Source organism: Bombina bombina, chromosome 11 (genome assembly GCF_027579735.1).
Source record: "Bombina bombina isolate aBomBom1 chromosome 11, aBomBom1.pri, whole genome shotgun sequence".
NCBI lineage: Eukaryota > Metazoa > Chordata > Amphibia > Anura > Bombinatoridae > Bombina > Bombina bombina.
The window spans coordinates 2,081,654-2,105,268 of NC_069509.1; the positions used below are offsets into that span (position 1 = coordinate 2,081,654).

At 40.5% G+C, this 23,615-nt stretch overlaps 1 protein-coding gene across 1 annotated transcript in view; it reads left to right on the top strand.

Annotated features, from left to right (window-relative positions):
- STK36 (serine/threonine kinase 36) overlaps positions 1-23,615 on the top strand; it is a 707,870-nt gene that overhangs the window by 610,025 nt on the left and 74,230 nt on the right. The window contains exon 20 of the mRNA XM_053694813.1: positions 7,066-7,137. Coding sequence (XP_053550788.1) covers positions 7,066-7,137 — 72 coding nt within the window. The remainder of the gene's footprint in view (positions 1-7,065; positions 7,138-23,615) is intronic.

The following is a 23,615-nucleotide window of genomic DNA, read 5'->3' on the forward strand; positions in this document are numbered from 1 at the left end:
GTTTTTTTTACACTTGTCAATCCGTTTCCATATTTGGGGGTTAATTGTTTAATTTGCTTGTGGTGCAATCTTCCTAAAGCTTGTTGAATCTACTGTAAAAATTTCGAAAAATTTGAGGTATTTTTAAGCAGTTTTGCAGTTTGTGTATGCCTTTTCTTTCATGTAATTAGCAAGAGTCCATGAGCTAGTGACGTATGGGATATACATTCCTACCAGGAGGGGCAAAGTTTCCCAAACCTCAAAATGCCTATAAATACACCCCTCACCACACCCACAATTCAGTTTTACAAACTTTGCCTCCTATGGAGGTGGTGAAGTAAGTTTGTGCTAAGATTTCTACGTTGATATGCGCTTCTCAGCATTGTTGAAGCCCGATTACTCTGAGTACAGCGAATGTCAGAGGGACGTGAAGGGAGTATCACTTATTTGAATACAATGATTTCCCTAACGCGGGTCTATTTCATAGGTTCTCTGTTATCGGTCGTAGAGATTCATCTCCTACCTCCCTTTTCAGATCGACAATATACTCTCAATTTACCATTACCTCTACTAATAACTGTTTTAGTACTGGTTTGGCTATCTGCTATATGTGGATGGGTGTCTTTTGGCAAGTATGTTTTCATTACTTAAGACACCTCAGCTATGGTTTGGCACTTTATGCATTTATATAAAGTTCTAAATATATGTATTGTACTTATATTTGCCATGAGTCAGGTTCATGAATTTCCTTCTGCAGACTGTCAGTTTCATATTTGGGGAATATAAACATTTTAAGAAATGTATTTCTTACCTGGGGTTTAGTCTTTCTCCTGTTAAGTGTGATCAGTCCACGGGTCATCATTACTTCTGGGATATTAACTCCTCCCCAACAGGAAGTGCAAGAGGATCACCCAGCAGAGCTGCTATATAGCTCCTCCCCTCTACGTCACACCCAGTCATTCTCTTGCACCCAACTAATAGATAGGATGTGTGAGAGGACTGTGGTGATTTTACTTAGTTTTTATGACTTCAATCAAAAGTTTGTTATTTGAAAACAGCACCGGAGTGTGTTGTTCCTTCTCAGGGAGAATTTGAAGAAGAATCTACCTGAGTTTTTCTGTCTGATTTTAACCGGAGTAGTTAAGATCATGTTGCTGTTCTCGGCCATCTGAGGAGTGAGGTAAACTTCAGATCAGGGGACAGCGGGCAGGTTCACCTGCAAAGAGGTATGTAGCAGCATATTATTTTCTGAGAATGGAATTGACTAGAAAATACTGCAAATACCTATATAAAGTAAGTTCAGCCTTAAATGCAGTAGTAGCAACTGGTATCAGGCTGTCATGTATATATATTTTCACTTCAGTATTCTGGGGAATGGCATTTCACTGAAATAATACTGTTTGCATAAAGCTTTAGCCTATTTTGCAGTAAAAACGGCTTGCAGCAGGCTTTTTATGACAAATACATTTATTGATGTTAAACGTTTTTTGCTGGCATGTGAAATCGTTTATATTTCTGAGGTACTGGGTGAAAACTTATTTGGGCATTAGTTTTATCCACTTGGCGGGCATTTTGTTTGATTTATGACAGTTTACTGATCTCCCTCACTGTTGTGTGTGAGGGGGAGGGGCTGAATTTGGCGCTTTTACTACGCATCAAAAATTCAGTCACAAGTCTGTTCTTCTTCCCTGCATGATCCGGTTCGTCTCTACAGAGCTCAGGGGTCTTCAAAAGTTATTTTGAGGGAGGTAATCACTCACAGCAGACCTGTGAGATTGTGCTTGACTGTGATAAAAAAAACGTTACATTCTGTACCTTTTTTCTGCTATTAAAGGGCTAGTTATCCATTACTAATGGGAGCAATCCTTTGCTAAAATTGTATTTTTACTGAGAAAAAAGTTTGTTTTCATAAAATTATCTGTTTTATTGTACTCAACTGTCATATCTTTCTGTGCTTCTTAAAGGCACAGTGCGTTTTTTTCATACTATTTATAAAAGTGAATTGAAAAGTATTTCCAAGTTTGCTGGTTATTTGCTAGTGTGTTAAACATGTCTGACTCAGAGGAATATCTCTGTGCTATATGTGCTAAAGCCAAAGTGGAGCCCAATAGAAATTTATGTACTAATTGTATTGATGCTACTTTAAATAAAAGTCAATCTGTACAAATTGAACAGCATTCACCAGACAACGAGAGGAAAGTTATGCCGACTAACTCCCCTCACGTGTCAGTACCTGCATCTCCCGATCGGGGGATGCGTGATATTGTAACGCCGGGTACTTCAGGGCGGCCATTACAAATCACATTGCAGGACATGGCTAATGTTATGACTGAGGTTTTGTCTAAATTACCAGAACTTAGAGGGAAGCGGGACCACTCTGGGGTGAGAACAGAGTGCGCTGATAATACTAGGGCCATGTCAGATACTGGGTCACAGTATGCGGAACATGAGGACGGAGAGCTTCAATCTGCAGGTGACGGTTCTGATCCCATTAGAGTGGATTCAGACATTTCTAGTTTTAAGTTTAAGCTTGAAAACCTCCGCGTACTGTTAGGGGAGGTATTAGCGGCTCTGAATGATTGTAACACCGTTGCAATTCCAGAGAAATTATGTAGGCTGGATAGATACTATGCGGTACCGGCGAGTACTGACGTATTTCCTATACCTAAGAGGCTTACAGAGATAATTACTAAGGAGTGGGATAGGCCCGGTGTGCCCTTTCCCCCCCCCTCCTGTATTTAGAAGAATGTTTCCAATAGACGCCACCACACGGGACTTATGGCAGACGATCCCTAAGGTGGAGGGAGCAGTTTCGACGCTGGCTAAGCGTACCACTATCCCGGTGGAGGATAGCTGTGCTTTTTCTGATCCAATGGATAAAAAATTAGAAGGTTACCTTAAGAAAATGTTTGTTCAACAAGGTTTTATATTGCAACCTCTTGCATGTATTGCGTCTGTCACGGCCGCATCAGCCTTTTGGTCCGAGTCCCTGGAAGAGACTCTTGACTCAATAACTATAGAGGAAATTTCAAACAAGCTTAAAACACTTAAGCTAGCTAATTCATTTGTTTCAGATGCCGTTGTACATTTAACTAAACTTACGGCTAAGAATTCCGGATTCGCCATTCAGGCACGCAGAGCACTGTGGCTAAAATCCTGGTCAGCTGATGTTACTTCTAAATCTAAGTTACTCAACATACCTTTCAAAGGGCAGACCTTATTCGGGCCCGGTTTGAAGGAAATTATCGCTGACATTACAGGAGGTAAAGGCCACGCCCTGCCTCAAGACAGAGCCAAGCCGAAGGCTAGACAGTCTAATTTTCGTTCCTTTCGTAATTTCAAGACAGGAGCAGCATCAACTTCCTCTGCACCAAAACAGGATGGAGCTGTTGCTCGCTACAGACAAGGCTGGAGACCTAACCAGTCCTGGAACAAGGGCAAGCAGGCCAGAAAACCTGCTGCTGCCCCTAAGACAGCATGAATTGAGGGCCCCCGATCCGGGAACGGATCTAGTGGGGGGCAGACTTTCTCTCTTCGCCCAGGCTTGGGCAAGAGATGTCCAGGATCCCTGGGCGTTAGAGATACGCTGTGTACAAGATCTTTTACTAATGGGAGTGATCCATCCGGTTCCGCGGTCGGAACACGGACAGGGGTTTTACTCAAATCTGTTTGTGGTTCCCAAGAAAGAAGGAACCTTCAGACCAATCTTGGATTTAAAGATCCTAAACAAATTCCTAAGAGTTCCATCGTTCAAAATGGAAACTATTCGGACAATCCTACCCATGATCCAAAAGGGTCAGTACATGACCACGGTGGATTTAAAGGATGCTTACCTTCACATACCGATTCACAGAGATCATTTCCGGTATCTAAGGTTTGCCTTCCTAGACAGGCATTACCAGTTTGTAGCTCTTCCATTCGGGTTGGCTACGGCTCCAAGAATCTTCACAAAGGTTCTGGGGGCTCTTCTGGCGGTGCTAAGACCGCGAGGAATCTCGGTAGCTCCATACCTAGACGACATTCTGATTCAAGCCTCAAGCTTTCAAACTGCCAAGTCTCATACAGAGTTTGTACTGGCATTTCTAAGATCGCATGGGTGGAAGGTAAACGAAAAGAAGAGTTCTCTCGTTCCACTCACAAGAGTTCCCTTCTTGGGGACTCTTATAGATTCTGTAGAAATGAAGATTTACCTGACAGAAGACAGGTTAACAAAACTTCAAAACGCCTGCCGTGTCCTTCATTCCATTCAACACCCGTCAGTGGCTCAATGTATGGAGGTGATCGGCTTAATGGTAGCGGCAATGGACATAGTCCCCTTTGCACGCCTACACCTCAGACCGCTGCAATTGTGCATGCTAAGTCAGTGGAATGGGGATTACTCAGATTTGTCCCCCACTCTGAATCTGGATCAAGATTCCAGAAATTCTCTTCTGTGGTGGCTTTCTCGGCCACATCTGTCCAAGGGGATGCCATTCAGCAGGCCAAATTGGATAATTGTAACAACAGACGCCAGCCTGTTAGGTTGGGGCGCTGTCTGGAATTCCCTGAAGGCTCAGGGATCATGGACTCAGGAGGAGAGTCTCCTGCCAATAAACATTCTGGAATTGAGAGCAGTTCTCAATGCCCTTCTGGCTTGGCCCCAGTTAACAACTCGGGGGTTCATCAGATTTCAGTCGGACAACATCACGACTGTAGCTTACATCAACCATCAAGGAGGAACAAGAAGCTCCCTAGCGATGATGGAAGTATCAAAGATAATTCGTTGGGCAGAGTCTCACTCTTGCCATCTCTCAGCAATCCACATTCCGGGAGTGGAGAACTGGGAGGCGGATTTCCTAAGTCGTCAGACTTTTCATCCGGGGGAGTGGGAACTTCATCCGGAGGTCTTTGCCCAAATACTTCGACGTTGGGGCAAACCAGAGATAGATCTCATGGCGTCTCGACAGAACGCCAAGCTTCCTCGTTACGGGTCCAGATCCAGGGATCCGGGAGCGGCCCTAGTAGATGCTTTGACAGCACCTTGGACCTTCGGGAGAGCTTATGTGTTTCCACCCTTTCCGATGCTTCCTCGATTGATCGCCAGAATCAAACAGGAGAGAGCATCAGTAATTCTAATAGCGCCTGCGTGGCCTCGCAGGACCTGGTATGCAGATCTAGTGGACATGTCATCCTATCCACCTTGGTCTCTGCCTCTGAGACAGGACCTTCTGATTCAGGGTCCTTTCAAACATCAAAATCTAATTTCTCTGAAGCTGACTGCCTGGAGATTGAACGCTTGATTTTATCAAAACGTGGATTCTCTGAGTCAGTAATTGATACCCTGATACAGGCTAGGAAGCCTGTTACCAGAAAGATTTATCATAAAATATGGTGTAAATACCTATATTGGTGCGAATCCAAAGGTTACTCTTGGAGTAAGGTTAGGATTCCTAGGATATTGTCTTTTCTACAAGAGGGTTTAGACAAGGGCTTATCCGCTAGTTCTTTAAAGGGACAGATCTCAGCTCTGTCCATTTTGTTACACAAACGTCTGTCAGAAGTTCCAGACGTTCAGGCTTTTTGTCAGGCTTTGGCCAGGATTAAGCCTGTGTTTAAAAATGTTGCTCCGCGGGGGCGGAGCCAGCAGCCGACACAGACAGACGTGCCATTCTAGAGCTCCTGCTATCTGAGCATAAAACTATCCTATTTCCAGTTTATTGGGACTGTTCATCTCTCAATATTAGCTATTAATATGTCATGAGACAAGGGGATACATGATGTGTGACAATGAAGCGGAATAGCTAGTAAACCAACAAATATAAAGACTTCTCTGCTTCCCAAGACTGCGACAAGGAGTGAGCCGCCATATTGGAGACACCTAAATATCTACATCCTGCTCAGAGATATACTTTCTACCTCATACCCGCCTCAGAAGCTTTCCGATGGAGAGGCAAATTGTATCTGCACTTCGCCAATTGGGGGTTCTATTAGACAACCATCAACTGGCACTCACTAGAGAGCTGAGAGCTGCTATGGACCCGCAATTGCCTGACCCGCTGCCGGTGAAGGGGAAAGAGGCTGTGGGCCACTATGATCTAAACATGCCACTTCGGAAAGGATATCGGGAGATAGAGATGATGTGTATCGCAGCAATCCAGAACCCCAAACCTGAGCTACCAGTACAGCTATGTTTTTGCCGGCAATGTAGGCCTCCACAGTCTTCAGACGTGCACACAGTTTCTAATTGTGTGACGCAGCTAGAGGTGATCCGGAGACAGCAGAGGGAAACGGTTCAGATCCGTAAACTGAAAGCCGCAATTTGCGCTCCCATTGTCACCGCGGAGTTTGCCTTGATCAGAAGCTCAGATCAGAGGGCGCCGCTGAACGAGTTCCTAAAAGCTGAGACCAAGTCAAAATTATCTCCCGTCCGGCACTCCCTACCTGTAATCTTTGGGAGTCACGTTGGTCACTTCAGTAAGGGATGTCCTTGTTCTCGAGCCGGGATCGGGTAGAAGAGTCCAGAGACACTAGGCAATCTCTTTATGAATCCGAACTCCGGCTTGTGACCTCGCTATGCTTAGAAGCTCAATCCCCCCCTATGGTACTGTTAACCCTACTCTAATATTGTCCGCACCTTCCAAAAAAAACCCTTATCGCATTCTCTTTATTTAATGATGTTTGCCAAAGTTTTAATATTACATTAATAGCGACTTGTCTTAAATGCTCACTATTTTGTTAGTTTAGTAACAGCAGAGACTTGTCGCCTATTATCACAGAGTCTGGGTCACATGTGAAAAATGAACAGTTTGTGACACAAACTGAGCTTTATTATTAGTATTTTATAATCTGTATAGTTTTGTTTTTATTTTTTTATTAGCTCTCCCTGTATTATGTTTCGTTTTCATGCAGCTTGAACATGCTTTCCCTACCGTCTTTAACACTGCAACTGATGACTCATATGACCAGTACAAGATTAGGAATTGGTTAAACTCTCCTACGCAATCTTTCTTTATCATGATTTACCTCTCAAATGTTTTAAGCAGACGTTGTATTATATTTAATAGTCCTATGATAGCAGGCTATATGTTTTTATATTTTATTCTACAGTTGTCTGTGTCTGTCAGCCGTCTGTTTCTGCTCTGGCTCACTATGCAGTTAGACCTAATCAGTAGGATGCAGGTCTGTATAGCCTGTAGGCTAAAGTATGGTTTATAGGCCCTTGCACATACTGCGCCCTTCATTATGCTTTATACCAGTTACTCAGCCCATACGTTTAAAGCATAGTCATATTGTAAAGCAGAACAACTATCTTATCACATCTCGGGAAATATCCCTAAGTTGATTACATGCATATGACCAAGACTCTAGTATAGGGCTCTGAGGCTTGCTTTTATATCTGCTTATACCTAGTAAAGCCCAGACAGGTGATTAATTTGCTAATAAACATATCTGCAACCATTCCCTTCACCCTTCTCATTTGCTGAGACACTATCTTAGGCTTCTTTAAGAAGCTACAACCTATTTCATACCAGACTACATATTAAAATAGATGATTAGGTTTCCGGATACCCTGGTTATCTCTAATTTAGCCATGTTAGTTTCATTGTCCAGTTAATACTATCATATGTCTGGTGCATCTGCGCTATACCTAATTACTCTAAACCCCTAGGTGCCCTATGTAAGGTAACAGTGTCTTTATATATATGTATATGCATATATGTATATTGCAGCCTCTCCCTAAATAGCAAAATATATAGCCTATAACACACTCATACGCATGCTATCAAATAATATACATTGCTAGAGATATTAGGGTTTATTCGGATATATTTACTCTATCTATTTTTTAATGGACATGAATAGGGGGGCCTTTGAGTTCACATAGACCTGAATGAAATTACCTGATATGCATCAGAGCCATGCATTTATATTACAGACCTATTGGACATTTTATTTGGCCATACCCCATAATTTGTTAACAGATGCTGGTGCACTTATATATTAGCAGACAACACTTAACAGCCCAAAGACATGCTTATTACATGCTGCAGTTCTTTTTTAATGGATGGCCTTATTAAAGGCTTATATGTAAAGCCCTAATTTGTCATACTATACGTGGTTAAATTTCACTTTCAAGCGTGATAATGTCTTATATTATAGGTGACTCTTCTTTACTTACTATCCCTACAGGTGGCCTAGTTCTGTTTGCCACATATATATTAATTTTCATGTTCACCCAGTTACTATAAAGTTTGATACGCTATTGCGGAGACTAAAGGTATTGTGAGTCCTCTATAATTTTTCATCTATTTCCTTTGCACCAAAATCTATCTATTTACTTAGATATGCAGCTGCTAAGGATGCCTCAGGGTAAAGTTATTTATCATTTACCTTACATTCCGATATATTCAATTGTATAGGTGTCTGTTTTGTTGCCTAAATGTTGTGTTATATTTATATTATATGTTATTTGTTATCATTATCCATGACTGTATGACTGTCATCCCTAGTCTATATATGTTCCTGCTCACATTATTGGTACATAATATTTGCCCCGGTTGAGCCTCTCTCCTCCCTTTCCGGCTGGTACTTAATACCTGCTGGTCATATCCCTCCTCCTTTTTCCCGCATTGCCTATAGGTGGCACTCCCCCAGGAGAGAGGCTCACCCAGAGGTCACCTAGGCTCCAGCCATTCTAACGTCCCCCCTCCACATAATATAATATTGTAGAGTGCAAATTCTGTTTATTTCATAGAAAGCAAACCTGCCTGCATTAGTATGCTAATCCAAGCTTGTTCTGCTGGTTGCGGCCGGGCCAGTGGAATTGGCATTATACAAAAAAAGAAATAATAAATAATAATAATACAGAAGGGTCTCCTCTCCTCCCTTTCCCGCCGGTACTTGTTGCCTGCGGGTCATACCCCTACTCCCTTTTCCTATGTCGCCGGTTGATGGCATCTCCCCAGGAGAGGAGCTCCTCTAGAAGCCCTCTATATCTCGTTCTCTACTATGTATTATATTACTTATTTTATATCTCATATTTCATATATCCTGATACCCTGCTGTGAGAATAATTGTTCCAGAATGTAATCTGATCCATATTATACATAAAAGTCCAGGGTCTCCGAGCAGGTGCCTACTTAAGCATTTGTATAAAGTTCAACTATAAAGATAACTACCTGGAAAGTTTGTAAACCCCAATATAATTTATAGCTCCGCCCCCCGCCCTTATAGCTATTGTTCACTCTTAATTTAGGTGAACAAATAAGCGGTGTTAATCCGCCACAGATACCGCTTTGTCATAAGTTGCTCTTAGTCTTCTGTCTATAAAGAAAATGAGGCACTTTGCCTCCTGTTCACATGTATCTCATAAGAGCAACTTGTTTTGACTCCTTATAATTTGTCAATCTTCAAATAATAAATACACTTCTTTTATATTTAATATACCACTCTATAGGAAGTATAATTTTTTTGGGATGTTTAAATTCTATCATTTTATTATGTATTTACATAGGAAACAAAAGGAAAAAAGAGGTAATGCTTGATTTTATGTATTTGATTTCGTATATGCATACAGTATCTTCTATATTTTTTATGTTTGATTAGTGAGATACATATATCATAATTGAATTAAGATCTCTTTATTCTCATATTTGTAAAGGTCTCAGTATCCAATAGCTAAATAATGTCATGTATGCAAAAATTATCACAGTAATGCAAAATGTACATTATGTTCATGTTTTTTCTTTTTCTTGTATTGCCTCAATAAAAATCCTTGATTCAAAAAAAAAAAAAATGTTGCTCCGCCATCGAGTTTAAACCTTGTTCTTAACGTTTTACAGGGCGTTCCGTTTGAACCCCTTCATTCCGTTGATATAAAATTGTTATCTTGGAAAGTTCTATTTTTAATGGCTATTTCCTCGGCTCGAAGAGTCTCTGAATTATCAGCCTTACATTGTGATTCTCCTTATCTGATTTTTCACTCGGATAAGGTAGTTCTGCGTACTAAACCTGGGTTCTTACCTAAGGTAGTCACTAACAGGAATATCAATCAGGAGATTGTTGTTCCATCCTTGTGTCCTAATCCTTCCTCAAAGAAGGAACGACTTCTGCACAATCTAGATGTTGTTCGTGCCCTAAAATTTTATTTACAGGCAACTAAAGATTTTCGACAAACATCTTCCCTGTTTGTCGTTTACTCTGGTCAGAGGAGAGGTCAAAAAGCTTTGGCTACCTCTCTCTCTTTTTGGCTTCGTAGCATAATACGTTTAGCCTATGAGACTGCTGGACAGCAGCCTCCTGAAAGAATTGCAGCTCATTCCACTAGAGCTGTGGCTTCCACTTGGGTCTTTAAGAATGAGGCCTCTGTTGAACAGATTTGCAAGGCTGCAACTTGGTCTTCACTTCATACTTTTTCCAAATTTTACAAATTTGACACTTTTGCTTCTTCGGAGGCTATTTTTGGGAGAAAGGTTCTTCAGGCAGTGGTTCCTTCTGTATAAAGATCCTGCCTATCCCTCCCGTCATCCGTGTACTTTTGCTTTGGTATTGGTATCCCAGAAGTAATGATGACCCGTGGACTGATCACACTTAACAGGAGAAAACATAATTTATGCTTACCTGATAAATTCCTTTCTCCTGTAGTGTGATCAGTCCACGGCCCGCCCTGTTTTTTATGGCAGGTCTAAATTTTTAAATTATACTCCAGTCACCACTGCACCCTTTAGCTTCTCCTTTCTCGTTGGTTCTTGGTCGAATGACTGGGTGTGACGTAGAGGGGAGGAGCTATATAGCAGCTCTGCTGGGTGATCCTCTTGCACTTCCTGTTGGGGAGGAGTTAATATCCCAGAAGTAATGATGACCCGTGGACTGATCACACTACAGGAGAAAGGAATTTATCAGGTAAGCATAAATTATGTTTTTTTTCAATTGACTACTTCTTGCAATTGCAGGTATTAGGCCCGCGGATGCGTCAAATGCTAAACTTTATTGCGTCATTCTTGGCGCGAAAATATTTTTGGCGTGAAAAAATACGTTTATGATGCAACTTTGTCATTTCCGGCGTCGTACGTGACGCCGAGACCTTTCACACGGCGGCGTCATTAGTGACGCGAGTGTGTCATTTCCGGTTATTTTGGCGCCAAAAAAAGTTTACGTTACGTTGTGCGTCATACTTGGCGCCAAACTTTTTCATTATTTCAATACCCCTTGTATGTTTGCCTCTTGCTTTTTTTTTTTCTTCTCTATCAGAGGCCTATGCTATTGCATTTTTTCCCATTCCTGAAACTGTCATATAAGGAAATAGATAATTTTGCTTTATATGTTGTTTTTTTCTCTTACATTGTGCAAGATGTCCCAATCTGATCCTGTCTCAGAAGTTTCTGCTGGAACATTGCTGCCTGACATCAGTTCTACCAAAGCTAAGTGCATTTGTTGTAAAATTGTAGAAATTATTTCACCGAATGTCATTTGTAATAGTTGTCATGATAAACTTTTACATGCAGATAGTGTTTCCATCAGTAATAGTACATTGCCAGTTGCAGTTCCTTCAACTTCTAATGTGCATGATATACCTGTAAATTTTAAAAAATTTGTTTCTGATTCTATTCTGAAGGCTTTGTCTGCATTTCCACCTTCTAATAAACGTAAAAGGTCTTTTAAAACTTCTCATTTAGCTGATAAAATTTCAAATGACCAACAACATAATAATTTATCCTCTTCTGATGAGGATCTATCTGAGACATCATAATAATTTATCCTCTTCTGATGAGGATCTATCTGAGAGTATATGCGTTCTTTATTAAAAGAAGTGTTAATTACTTTGGATATTGAGGTAACCAGTCCTATTGACGTTCAGTCTAATAAACGTTTAAATGCTGTTTTTAAACCTCCTGTGGTTTCCCCAGCTGTTTTTCCTATTCCTGAGGCTATTTCTGATATGATTTCTAGGGAATGGAATAAGCCAGGTAATTCTTTTATTCCTTCTACAAGGTTTAAAAAATTGTATCTTTTACCAGCAAAATCTATAGAGTTTTGGGAAAAAATCCCCAAAGTTGATGGGGCTATTTCTACTCTTGCTAAACGTACCACTATTCCTATGGAAGATAGTACTTCCTTTAAGGATCCTTTAGATAGGAAGCTTGAATCTTATCCAAGGACGGCCTATTTATATTCAGGTCATCTTCTCAGACCTGCTATTTCTTTGGCTGATGTTACGGCTGCATCAACTTTCTGGTTGGAGAATTTAGCGCAACAAGAATTGGATTCTGACATATCTAGCATTATTCGCTTACTGCAACATGCTAATCATTTTATTTGTGATGCCATGTTTGATATTATCAAAATTGATGTTAGATCCAAGTCTTTAGCTGTATTAGCTAGAAAAGCTTTGTGGCTTAAATCTTGGAATGCTGATATGACATATAAATCTAGATTACTATCTCTTTCTTTCCTTCCAAGGTAATAATTTATTTGGTTCTCAGTTGGATTCTATTATTTCAACTATCACTGGGGGAAAAGGAGTTTTCTTTCATGTAATTGGCAAGAGTCCATGAGCTAGTGACGTATGGGATATACATTCCTACCAGGAGGGGCAAAGTTTCCCAAACCTCAAAATGCCTATAAATACACCCCTCACCACACCCACAATTCAGTTTTACAAACTTTGCCTCCCATGGAGGTGGTGAAGTAAGATTGTGCTAGATTTCTACGTTGATATGCGCTTCGCAGCAGGCTGAAGCCCGGTTTTCCTCTCAGAGTGCAGTGAATGTCAGAGGGATGTGAAGAGAGTATTGCCTATTTGAATACCATGGTCTTCCTCTAGGGGATCTATTTCATAGGTTCTCTGTTATCGGCCGTAGAGATTTCTTCTCCTACCTCCCTTTTCAGATCGACGATATACTCTTATATACCATTACCTCTACTGATTCTCGTTTCAGTACTGGTTTGGCTATCTACTATATGTAGATGAGTGTCTTAGGGTAAGTCTTATTTTATTCATGACACTCTAAGCTATGGTTGGGCACTTTATATGTAAAGTTCTAAATATATGTTTGAAACTTATATTTGCCATGATTCAGGATAATCAGTGTTCCTTCTTTCAGACTGTCAGTTTCATTTTTTGTGAAAATGCATATGAATAAAATATTTTTCTTACCTTAAAAATTTCCAATTGACTTTTTTTCTTCTAAATTGCGGGCTGTTAGGCTCGCGGATGCAGAAAATGCTACAATTTATTGCGTTATTTTTGGCGCAAGACTTTTTTGGCGCGAGAATATCGTCATTTCCGGCATCATAGTTGACGCCGGAAGTTTTCACGTGTTGGCGTCATTTTTGACGCATGTTTGTTGCAGGTGTTTTTTGGCGCCAAAAAATGTGGGCGTCATACTTGGCGCCAGTTTTTTTCACATTATTTCAGTCTAACTGTTTAGTTGCTTCTGCTTGCTAGAGGCTTGTTTTGTTTTGCATTTTTTCCCATTCCTGAAACTGTCATTTAAGGAATTTGATAATTTTGCTTTATATGTTGTTTTTTTCTATTACATATTGCAAGATGTCACTACCTGACCCTGGATCAGAATCTACTTCTGGAAAGACGCTGCCTGATGTTGGTTCTACCAAAGCTAAGTGCATTTGTTGTAAACTTTTGGTAACTGTTCCTCCGGCTGTAGTTTGTGTTAGTTGTCATGATAAACTATCTAACGCGGATAATATTTCCATTAGTAATAATCCATTACCTGTTGTTGTTCCTTCAACATCTAATGTTCAGGATGTTCCTGTTAATGTAAGAGAATTTGTTTCTAATTCTATTCGGAAGGCTCTGTCTGTTATTCCTCCTTCTAGTAAACGTAAAAGGTCTTTTAAAACATCTCATATTTCAGATGAATTTTTAAATGACCGCCATCATTCTGACTTATCTATCTCTGATGAGGATCTATCTGGTTCAGAAGATTCTGCCTCAGTTATTGACACTGATAAATCTTCATATTTGTTTAAGATGGAGTTTATTCGTTCTTTACTTAAAGAAGTGTTGATTACATTAGATATGGAGGAGTCTAGTCCTCTTGATATTAAAACTAATAAGCGTTTAAATTCAGTTTTTAAACCTCATGTAGTTATTCCAGAAGTTTTTCCAGTTCCTGATGCTATTTCAGAAGTAATTTCTGGGGAATGGAATAGTCTGGGTACTTCATTTACTCCTTCTCCAAGGTTTAAGAAATTGTACCCTTTGCCATCTGATAGATTAGAGTTTTGGGAAAAAATCCCCAAAGTTGATGGGGCTATCTCTACTCTTGCTAAACGTACTACTATTCCTACGGCAGATAGTACTTCTTTTAAGGATCCTTTAGATAGGAAGCTTGAATCCTTTCTAAGGAAGGCTTATTTATGTTCAGGTAATCTTCTTAGACCTGCTATTTCTTTGGCTGATGTTGCTGCAGCTTCCACCTTCTGGTTGGAGGCTTTAGCGCAACAAGTGTCAGACCATAATGCTTATAGCATTGTTAAACTTCTTCAACATGCTAATAACTTTGTTTGTGATGCCATTTTTGATATCATTAGAATTGATGTCAGGTATATGTCTTTAGCTATTTTAGCTAGAAGAGCTTTATGGCTTAAGTCTTGGAATGCAGATATGACTTCTAAGTCAAGGTTGCTTTCTCTTTCTTTCCAAGGTAATAAATTATTTGGTTCTCAGTTGGATTCAATAATTTCAACTGTTACTGGGGGGAAGGGAGCCTTTTTGCCTCAGGACAAAAAATCTAAAGGTAAATATAGGGCTGCTAATCATTTTTGTTCCTTTCGTCAGAATAAGGAACAAAAGCCTGACCCTTCCCCTAAAGGAAGTTTCCGTTTGGAAACCTTCTCCAGTCTGGAATAAATCCAAGCCTTTTAGAAAGTCAAAACCAGCTCCCAAATCCACATGAAGGTGCGGCCCTCATTCCAGCACAGCTGGTAGGGGGCAGGTTACGATTTTTCAAAGATGTTTGGATCAATTCGATTCAAAGTCTTTGGATTCAGAACATTGTTTCTCAAGGGTACAGAATAGGTTTCAAGGTAAGACCGCCTGTGAGAAAAAAATTTCCTCACGCATTTCAGTAAACCCAGTAAAGGCTCAGGCATTTCTGAAATGTGTTTCAGACCTGGAGTCGGCTGGGGTAATTGTGCCAGTTCCAGATCTGGAACGGGGTCTGGGGTTTTACTCAAATCTGTTCATTGTACCAAAGAAGGAGAATTCTTTCAGACCAGTTCTGGATCTAAAAATATTGAATCGTTAAGTAAGGATACCAACATTCAAAATGGTGACTATAAGGACTATTCTGCCTTTTGTTCAGCAAGGGCATTATATGTCTACAATAGACTTACAGGATGCATATCTTCATATTCCAATTCATCCAGACCACTTTCAGTTCCTGAGATTCTCTTTTCTAGACAAGCATTACCAGTTTGTTGCTCTTCCTTTTGGCCTAGCAACAGCTCCAAGGATCTTTTCAAAGGTTTTCGGTGCCCTTCTCTCTGAAATCAGAGAACAGGGTATTGCGGTATTTCCTTATTTGGACGATATCTTGGTACTTGCTCAGTCTTTACATTCTGCAGAATCTCATACGAATCAACTTGTGTTGTTTCTTCAAAGACATGGTTGGAGGATCACTTTACCAAAGAGTTCCTCGATTCCTCAGACAAGGGTAACCTTTTTGGGTTTCCAAATAGATTCAGTGTCCATGACTTGTCTCTAACAGAAAAGAGACGTCTGAAATTGGTTTCAGCTTGTCGAAACCTTCAGTCTCAATCATTCCCTTCGGTAGCTTTGTGCATGGAAATTCTACGTCTCATGACTGCTGCATCGGACGCGATCCCTTTTGCTTGTTTTCACATGAGACCTCTCCAGCTTTGTATGCTGAACCAGTGGTGCAGGGATTATACAAAGATATCACAATTAATATCCTTAAATCCCAATGTTCGATCTTCTCTGACTTGGTGGTTGGATCACCATAGTTTAATTCAAGGGGCCTCTTTTGTTCGTCCAACCTGGACTGTGATCTCAACAGATGCTAGTCTTTCAGGTTGGGGAGCTGTATGGGGATCTCTGACAGCGCAGGGGGTTTGGGAATCTCAGGAGGCGAGATTACCAATCAACATTTTGGAACTCTGTGCGATTTTCAGAGCTCTTCAGTTCTGGCCTCTTCTGAAGAGAGAATCGTTTATTTGTTTTCAGACAATGTCACAACCGTGGCATATGTCAATCATCAAGGGGGGACTCACAATCCTCAGGCTATGAAAGAAGTATCTCGGATACTTGTATGGGCGGAATCCAGCTCCTGTCTAATTGCTGCGGTTCACATCCCAGGTATAGACAATTGGGAAGCGGATTATCTCAGTCGCCAGACGTTACATCCGGGCGAATGGTCTCTTCACCCAGAGGTATTTCTTCAGATTGTTCAAATCTGGGGACTTCCAGAAATAGATCTGATGGCTTCTCATCTAAACAAGAAACTTCCCAGGTATCTGTCCAGATCCAGGGATCCTCAGGCGGAAGCGGTGGACGCGTTGTCACTTCCTTGGAATTATCAACCTGCTTATATCTTTCCGCCTCTAGTTCTTCTTCCAAAAGTGATTTCCAAAATCCTAATGGAGCGTTCGTTTGTACTGCTGGTGGCTCCAGCATGGCCACACAGGTTTTGGTATGCGGATCTCGTTCGGATGGCCAGTTGCCAACCTTGGACACTTCTGTTAAGGCCAGACTTTCTATCTCAAGACCCATTTTTCCATCAGGATCTCAAATAATTAAATTTGAAGGTATGGAGATTGAACGCTTAATACTTAGTCATAGAGGTTTCTCTGATTCAGTGATTAATACTATGTTACAGGCTCGTAAATCTGTGTCTAGACAGATTTATTATCGAGTTTGGAAGTCTTACATTTCTTGGTGTTCTTCTCATAAATTCTCTTGGCATTATTTTAGAATTCCTAGAATTTTACAGTTTATTCAGGATGGTTTGGAAAAAGGTTTGTCTGCAAGTTCCTTGAAAGGACAAATCTCTGCTCTTTCTGTTCTTTTTCACAGAAAAATTGCTAATCATCCTGATATTCATTGTTTTGTACAGGCTTTGGTTCATATTAAGCCTGTCATTAAGTCAATCTCTCCTCCTTGGAGTCTTAATTTGGTTCTGAGGGCTTTACAGGCTCCTCCGTTTGAACCTATGCATTCTCTGGATATTAAATTACTTTCTTGGAAAGTGTTGTTCCTTTTGGCCATCTCTTCTGCTAGAAGAGTTTCTGAGTTATCTGCTCTTTCTAGTGAATCTCCTTTTCTGATTTTTCATCAGGATAAGGCGGTGTTGCAGACTTCATTTAATTTTTTACCTAAGGTTGTGAATTCTAACAACATTAGTATAGAAATTGTTGTCCCTTCATTGTGTCCTAATCTTAAGAATTCTCTGGAGAGATCTTTACATTCTTTGGATGTAGTAAGAGCTTTGAAATATTATGTTGAAGCTACTAAAGATTTCAGAAAGACTTCTAGTCTATTTGTTATCTTTTCTGGTTCTAGGAAAGGTCAGAAGGCTTCTGCCATTTCTTTGGCGTCTTGGTTAAAGTCTTTGATTCATCATGCTTATGTGGAGTCGGGGAAATCCCCGCCTCAAAGGATTTCGGCTCATTCTACTAGGTCAGTTTCTACTTCCTGGGCTTTTTGGAATGAAGCTTCTGTTGATCAGATTTGCAAAGCAGCAACTTGGTCTTCTTTGCATACTTTTACTAAATTCTACCATTTTGATGTTTTTTCTTCTTCTGAAGCAGTTTTTGGTAGAATAGTACTTCAGGCAGCTGTTTCAGTTTGATTCTTCTGCTTATAATTTCAGTTTTTTTCATTATAAGATTAAAACTTCTTGATTTGGGTTGTGGATTATTTTTTCAGCGTAATTGGCTGTCTTTATTTTATCCCTCCCTCTCTAGTGACTCTTGCGTGGAAGTTCCACATCTTGGGTATCTGCTATCCCATACGTCACTAGCTCATGGACTCTTGCCAATTACATGAAAGAAAACATAATTTATGTAAGAACTTACCTGATAAATTAATTTCTTTAATATTGGCAGGAGTCCATGAGGCCCACCCTTTTTGTGGTGGTTATGATTTTTTTGTATAAAGCACAATTATTCCAATTCCTTGTTTGATGCTTTCGCTCCTTTCTTATCACCCCACTTCTTGGCTATACGTTAAACTGAATTGTGGGTGTGGTGAGGGGTGTATTTATAGGCATTTTGAGGTTTGGAAAACTTTGCCCCTCCTGGTGGGAATGTATATCCCATACGTCACTAGCTCATGGACTCTTGCTAATATGAAAGAAATGAATTTATCAGGTAAGTTCTTACATAAATTATGTTTTTTCTGCCTCAGGATAAAAAACCTAAGGGTAAATCTAAGGCTTCTAACCGTTTTCGTTCCTTTCGTCAGAATAAGGAACAAATACTCAATCCTCCCCCCAAGGAATCTGCTTCCAATTGGAAGCCTTCCTCAAATTGGAATAAATCCAAGTCATTTAAGAAACTAAAGTCAGCCCTTAAGTCCGCATGAAGGTGCGGCCCTCATTCCAGCTCAGCTGGTAGGGGGCAGATTAAGGTTTTTCAAGGATTTTTGGATAAAATCTGTCCAAAATCATTGGATTCAGAGCATTGTCTCTCAAGGGTATCGAATAGGATTCAGAGTAAGACCTGTGAGAAGATTTTTTCTCTCGCGTATCCCTGTAAATCCAGTAAAAGCTCAGGCTTTTCTGAAGTGTGTTTCAGACCTGGAGTCTTCAGGAGTAATCATGCCAGTTCCTCTTCAGGAACAAGGTTTGGGGTTTTATTCAAACCTATTCATTGTACCAAAGAAAGAAAATTTATTCAGACCAAATCTGGATCTGAAAATTTTGAATCGTTATGTAAGAGTACCAACTTTCAAGATGGTGACTATAAGGACTATTCTGCCTTTTGTTCAGCGAGGACATTATATGTCCACAATAGACTTGCAGGATGCATACCTTCATATTCTGATTCATCCAGAACACTATCAGTTTCTGAGATTCTCTTTTCTAGACAAGCGTTACCAATTTGTTGCTCTTCCATTTGGCCTAGCAACAGCTCCAAGAATCTATTCAAAGGTTCTCGGTGCCCTACTATCTGTAATCAGAGAACAGGGTATTGCAGTGTTTGCTTATTTGGACGATATCTTGGTACTAGCTCAGTCTTTACGTACCGCAGAATCTCACGCAAATCAACTAGTGTTGTTTCTTCGGAAACATGGTTGGGGAATCAATTTACCAAAAAGTTTCTTGATTCCTCAGAAGGGTCACCTTTTTAGGCTTCCAGATAGATTCAGTGTCCATGACTCTGTCTCTAACAGACAAGAGACGTTTAAAATTGGTTGCAGCATGCCGGCACCTTCAGTCTCAGTCATTCTTTTCAGTGGCTATGTGCATGGAAGTTTTAGGTCTCATGACTGCAGCATCGGACGCGATCCCCTTTGCTCGTTTTCACATGAGACCTCTACTGCTTTGCATGCTGAATCAATGGTGCAGGGATTATACAAAGATATCACAATTAATATCCTTGAATCCCAATGTACGACACTCTCTGACATGGTGGATAGATCACCATTGTTTGGTTCAAGGGGCTTCTTTTGTTCGGCCAACCTGGACTGTGATCTCAACAGATGCGAGTCTTTCAGGTTGGGGAGCTATTTGGGGATCCCTGACAGCACAAGGGATTTGGAAATCTCAAGAGACAAGATTACCAATAAATATTTTAGAACTCTGTGCAATTCTCAGGGCTCTTCAGTTCTGGCCTCTGCTAAAGAGAGAACCGTTCATTTATTTTCAGACAGACAATATCACAACTGTGGCTTATGTCAATCATCAGGGTGGGACTCACTGTCCCCAAGCTATGAAAGAGGTATCTCGGATACTTGCTTGGGCGGAATCCAGCTCCTGTCTAATCTCTGTGGTGCATATCCCAGGTGTAGACAATTGGGAGGCGGATTATCTCAGCCGCCAGACTTTACATCCAGGGGAGTGGTCTCTCCATCCAGATGTGTTTTCTCAGATTGTTCAGATGTGGGGTCTTCCAGAGATAGATCCCATGGCCTCTCATCTAAACAAGAAACTTCCCAGATACCTGTCCAGGTCCAGGGATGTTCAAGCGGAAGCAGTGGATGCGCTGACACTTCCTTGGTGTTATCATCCTGCTTACATCTTCCCGCCTCTAGTTCTCCTTCCAAGAGTGATCTCCAAAATCATTATGGAACAGTCTTTTGTGTTGCTGGTGGCTCCAGCATGGCCACACAGGTTTTGGTATGCGGATCTGGTTCGGATGTCCAGTTGCCCGCCTTGGCCACTTCCGTTACGGCCGGACCTACTATCTCAATGTCCGTTTTTCCATCAGGATCTCAAATCGTTAAATTTGAAGGTATGGAAATTGAACGTTTAGTGCTAAGTCATAGAGGTTTCTCTGACTCAGTGATTAATACTATGTTACAAGCTCGTAAATCTGTTTCTAGAAAGATTTATTATAGAGTTTGGAAGACTTGCATTTCATGGTGTTCTCATAAATTCTCTTGGCATTCTTTTAGAATTCCTAGAATTTTACAGTTTCTTCAGGATGGTTTGGATAAGGGTTTGTCTGCAAGTTCCTTTAAAGTACAAATCTCCGCTCTTTCTGTTTTATTTCACAGAAAGATTGCTATACTTCCTGATTTACACTGTTTTGTACAGTCTTTAGTTCGTATTAAGCCTGTCATTAAGTCAATTTCTCCTCCTTGGAGTCTTAATTTGGTTCTGAAGGCTTTACAGGCTCCTCCATTTGAACCTATGCATTCTTTAGACATTAAACTACTTTCTTGGAAAGTGTTGTTTCTTTTGGCCATCTCTTCTGCTAGAAGAGTTTCTGAGTTATCTGCTCTTTCTTGTGAGTCTCCTTTTCTGATTTTTCATCAGGATAAGGCAGTTTTACGGACTTCTTTTCAATTTTTACCTAAGGTTGTGAATTCTAACAACATTAGTAGAGAAATTGTTGTCCCTTCCTTATGTCCTAATCCTAAGAATTCTTTGGAGAGATCCTTACATTCTTTGGATGTGGTAAGAGCTTTGAAATATTATGTGGAAGCTACTAAAGATTTCAGGAAGACTTCCAGTCTATTTGTTTTATTTTCTGGTCCTAGGAAAGGTCAGAAGGCTTCTGCTATTTCCTTGGCTTCTTGGTTGAAACTTTTGATTCATCAAGCTTATTTGGAGTCAGGTCAGGCCTGCCTCAGAGAATTACAGCTCATTCTACTAGATCGGTCTCCACTTTGTGGGCTTTTAAGAATGAAGCTAAAGTTGATCAGATTTGCAAAGCAGCAACTTGGTCCTCTTTGCATACATTTACTAAATTCTACCGTTTTGATGTATTTGCTTCTTCGGAAGCAGTTTTTGGTGGAAAAGTTCTTCAGGAAGCTGTTTCAGTTTGATTCTTCTGCTTTTGATTTAAGTTTTTTTCTTTCAAAAATGAAAATAAACTTATTTTCTCTTGTAAGATGTATCGAGTCCTTACTTGTGGGATATTCTCCTTCCCAACAGGAAGTGGCAAAGAGAGCACCCACAGCAGAGCTGTCTATATAGCTCCTCCCTTAGCTCCACCCCCTAGTCATTCTCTTTGCCTACTCTAAGAAACTAGGAAGTGCAGAGCGAGTGTGGTGACAAAAATGTTAGTTTTTTATTTCTCAAGCAAAAGTTTGTTATTTTAAATGGTACCGGTGTGTACTATTTACTCTCTGGCAGAAAAGGGATGAAGATTTCTGCAAGGAGGATGATGATCTTAGTACTTTGTAACTAAGATCCACTGCTGTTCTCACAAGGGCTGAAGAGTACAGGAAAACTTCAGTTGGGGAAACGGTTTGCATGCTAAGCTGCATATGAGGTATGTTCAGTCTATATTTTTTCTAGACAGACTGTGTTATTTCTAGAAAAGGCTGGCAATATCCCCATGAGGGAAGGGTAAGCTGTATTCAGACACTTGGATAGGAATTTCAGCTTGCTTGAAGGGCTCATAAGTTACTGGTGACACTGTTAGGAAAAAAAACGTTTTTGTTTGTTCAGTAAATGATGCAATTATAACGTTTTTTTGAAGGGACTAAAGGGGTCATTGTGGCTTGTTTTTTGTTTTTTTAAACCACATGGTTAATTAAGAGACACTCTGGTGTTTGTTTGATAGGCCTCAAAACATCGAGAGAGGTGGGAGGGGCCTATTTTTGCGCCTCAGTTGCGCAGTTTCTTTTCCTTAGAGACATCCAACTGCTTCTCCAGTGGTTCCTGCTGTGTTTGAGGGCTGTAAAGGAGGTTTTTTTCCCCACAAATCGTTCTGAAGGGCAGGTAGGCGCCACAGCAGAGCTGTGGCAAGGTGCTGAAAGTCTTTTGCCGGTTTTGACGTTTTTTCAATCCGGTTTTGCCATTAAGGGGTTAATTGTTTAATTGCATAGCTGTGCAAAGTTACTAAGGCTGTAATGTACTACTGTAAAAATTTCGTTAAGTTTACTGCTTTTTTACACTGTTTTGCAGAACTTGTGCAGCTTTTTTTCTCTTAAAGGCGCAGTACCGTTTTATTTCTAAGTGTTATTTACTTTGATTACAGTGTTTTCCAAGCTTGCTTGTTACATTACTAGCCTGTTTAACATGTCTGATACCAAGGAAAATCCTTGTTCAATATGTTTGGAAGCCATTGTGGAACCCCCTCTTAGAATGTGTCCCAATTGTACTGATATGTCTATAAATTATAAAGAACATATAGTAGCACTTAAAAATAGAGCAATAGATGATTCTCAGTTAGAAGGAAATGAGGGTTTAGCATCTAGCTCTCCCCAAGTGTCACAACCAGTAACGCCCGCACAAGTGACGCCAAGTACCTCTAGTGCGTCAAATTCATTTACTTTACAAGACATGGCCACAGTTATGAATACAACCCTCCAAACTGCCTGGTTTACAAGGAAAGCGGGACAGCTCTGGGTTAAGGAAAAATGCTGAGCCGTCTCATGCTTTAGTAGCCGTATCTGATATGCCCTCACAATGCTCTGAAGGGGTGAGGGATTTGTTATCTGAGGGAGAAATTTCTGATTCAGGAAAGACGCTTCCTCAGACAGATTCTGATATGACGGCCTTTAAATTTAAGCTTGAACACCTCCGCTTATTGCTTAGGGAGGTATTAGTAACTCTAGATGATTGTGACCCTATAGTGGTCCCAGAGAAATTGTGTAAAATGGATAAATACTTAGAGGTTCCTGTTTACACTGATGTTTTTCCAGTCCTTAAGAGGATTGTGAATATTATTGCTAATGAGTGGGATAGACCAGGTATTCCGTTCACTCCCCCTCCTGTTTTTAAGAAAATGTTTCCCATATCTGACACCATAAGGGACTCATGGCAGACAGTTCCTAAGGTGGAGGGAGCTATTTCTACTCTGTCTAAGCGTACAACTATACCTATCGAAGACAGTTGTGCTTTCAAAGATCCTATGGATAAAAAATTAGAGGGTCTCTTGAAGAAAATTTTTGTTCATCAAGGTTTTTCTCTCCAACCTATTGCGTGCATTGTTCCTGTAACGACTGCAGCTGCTTTCTGGTTTGAGGCTCTAGGGGATGACTCTTCAAATGGAGA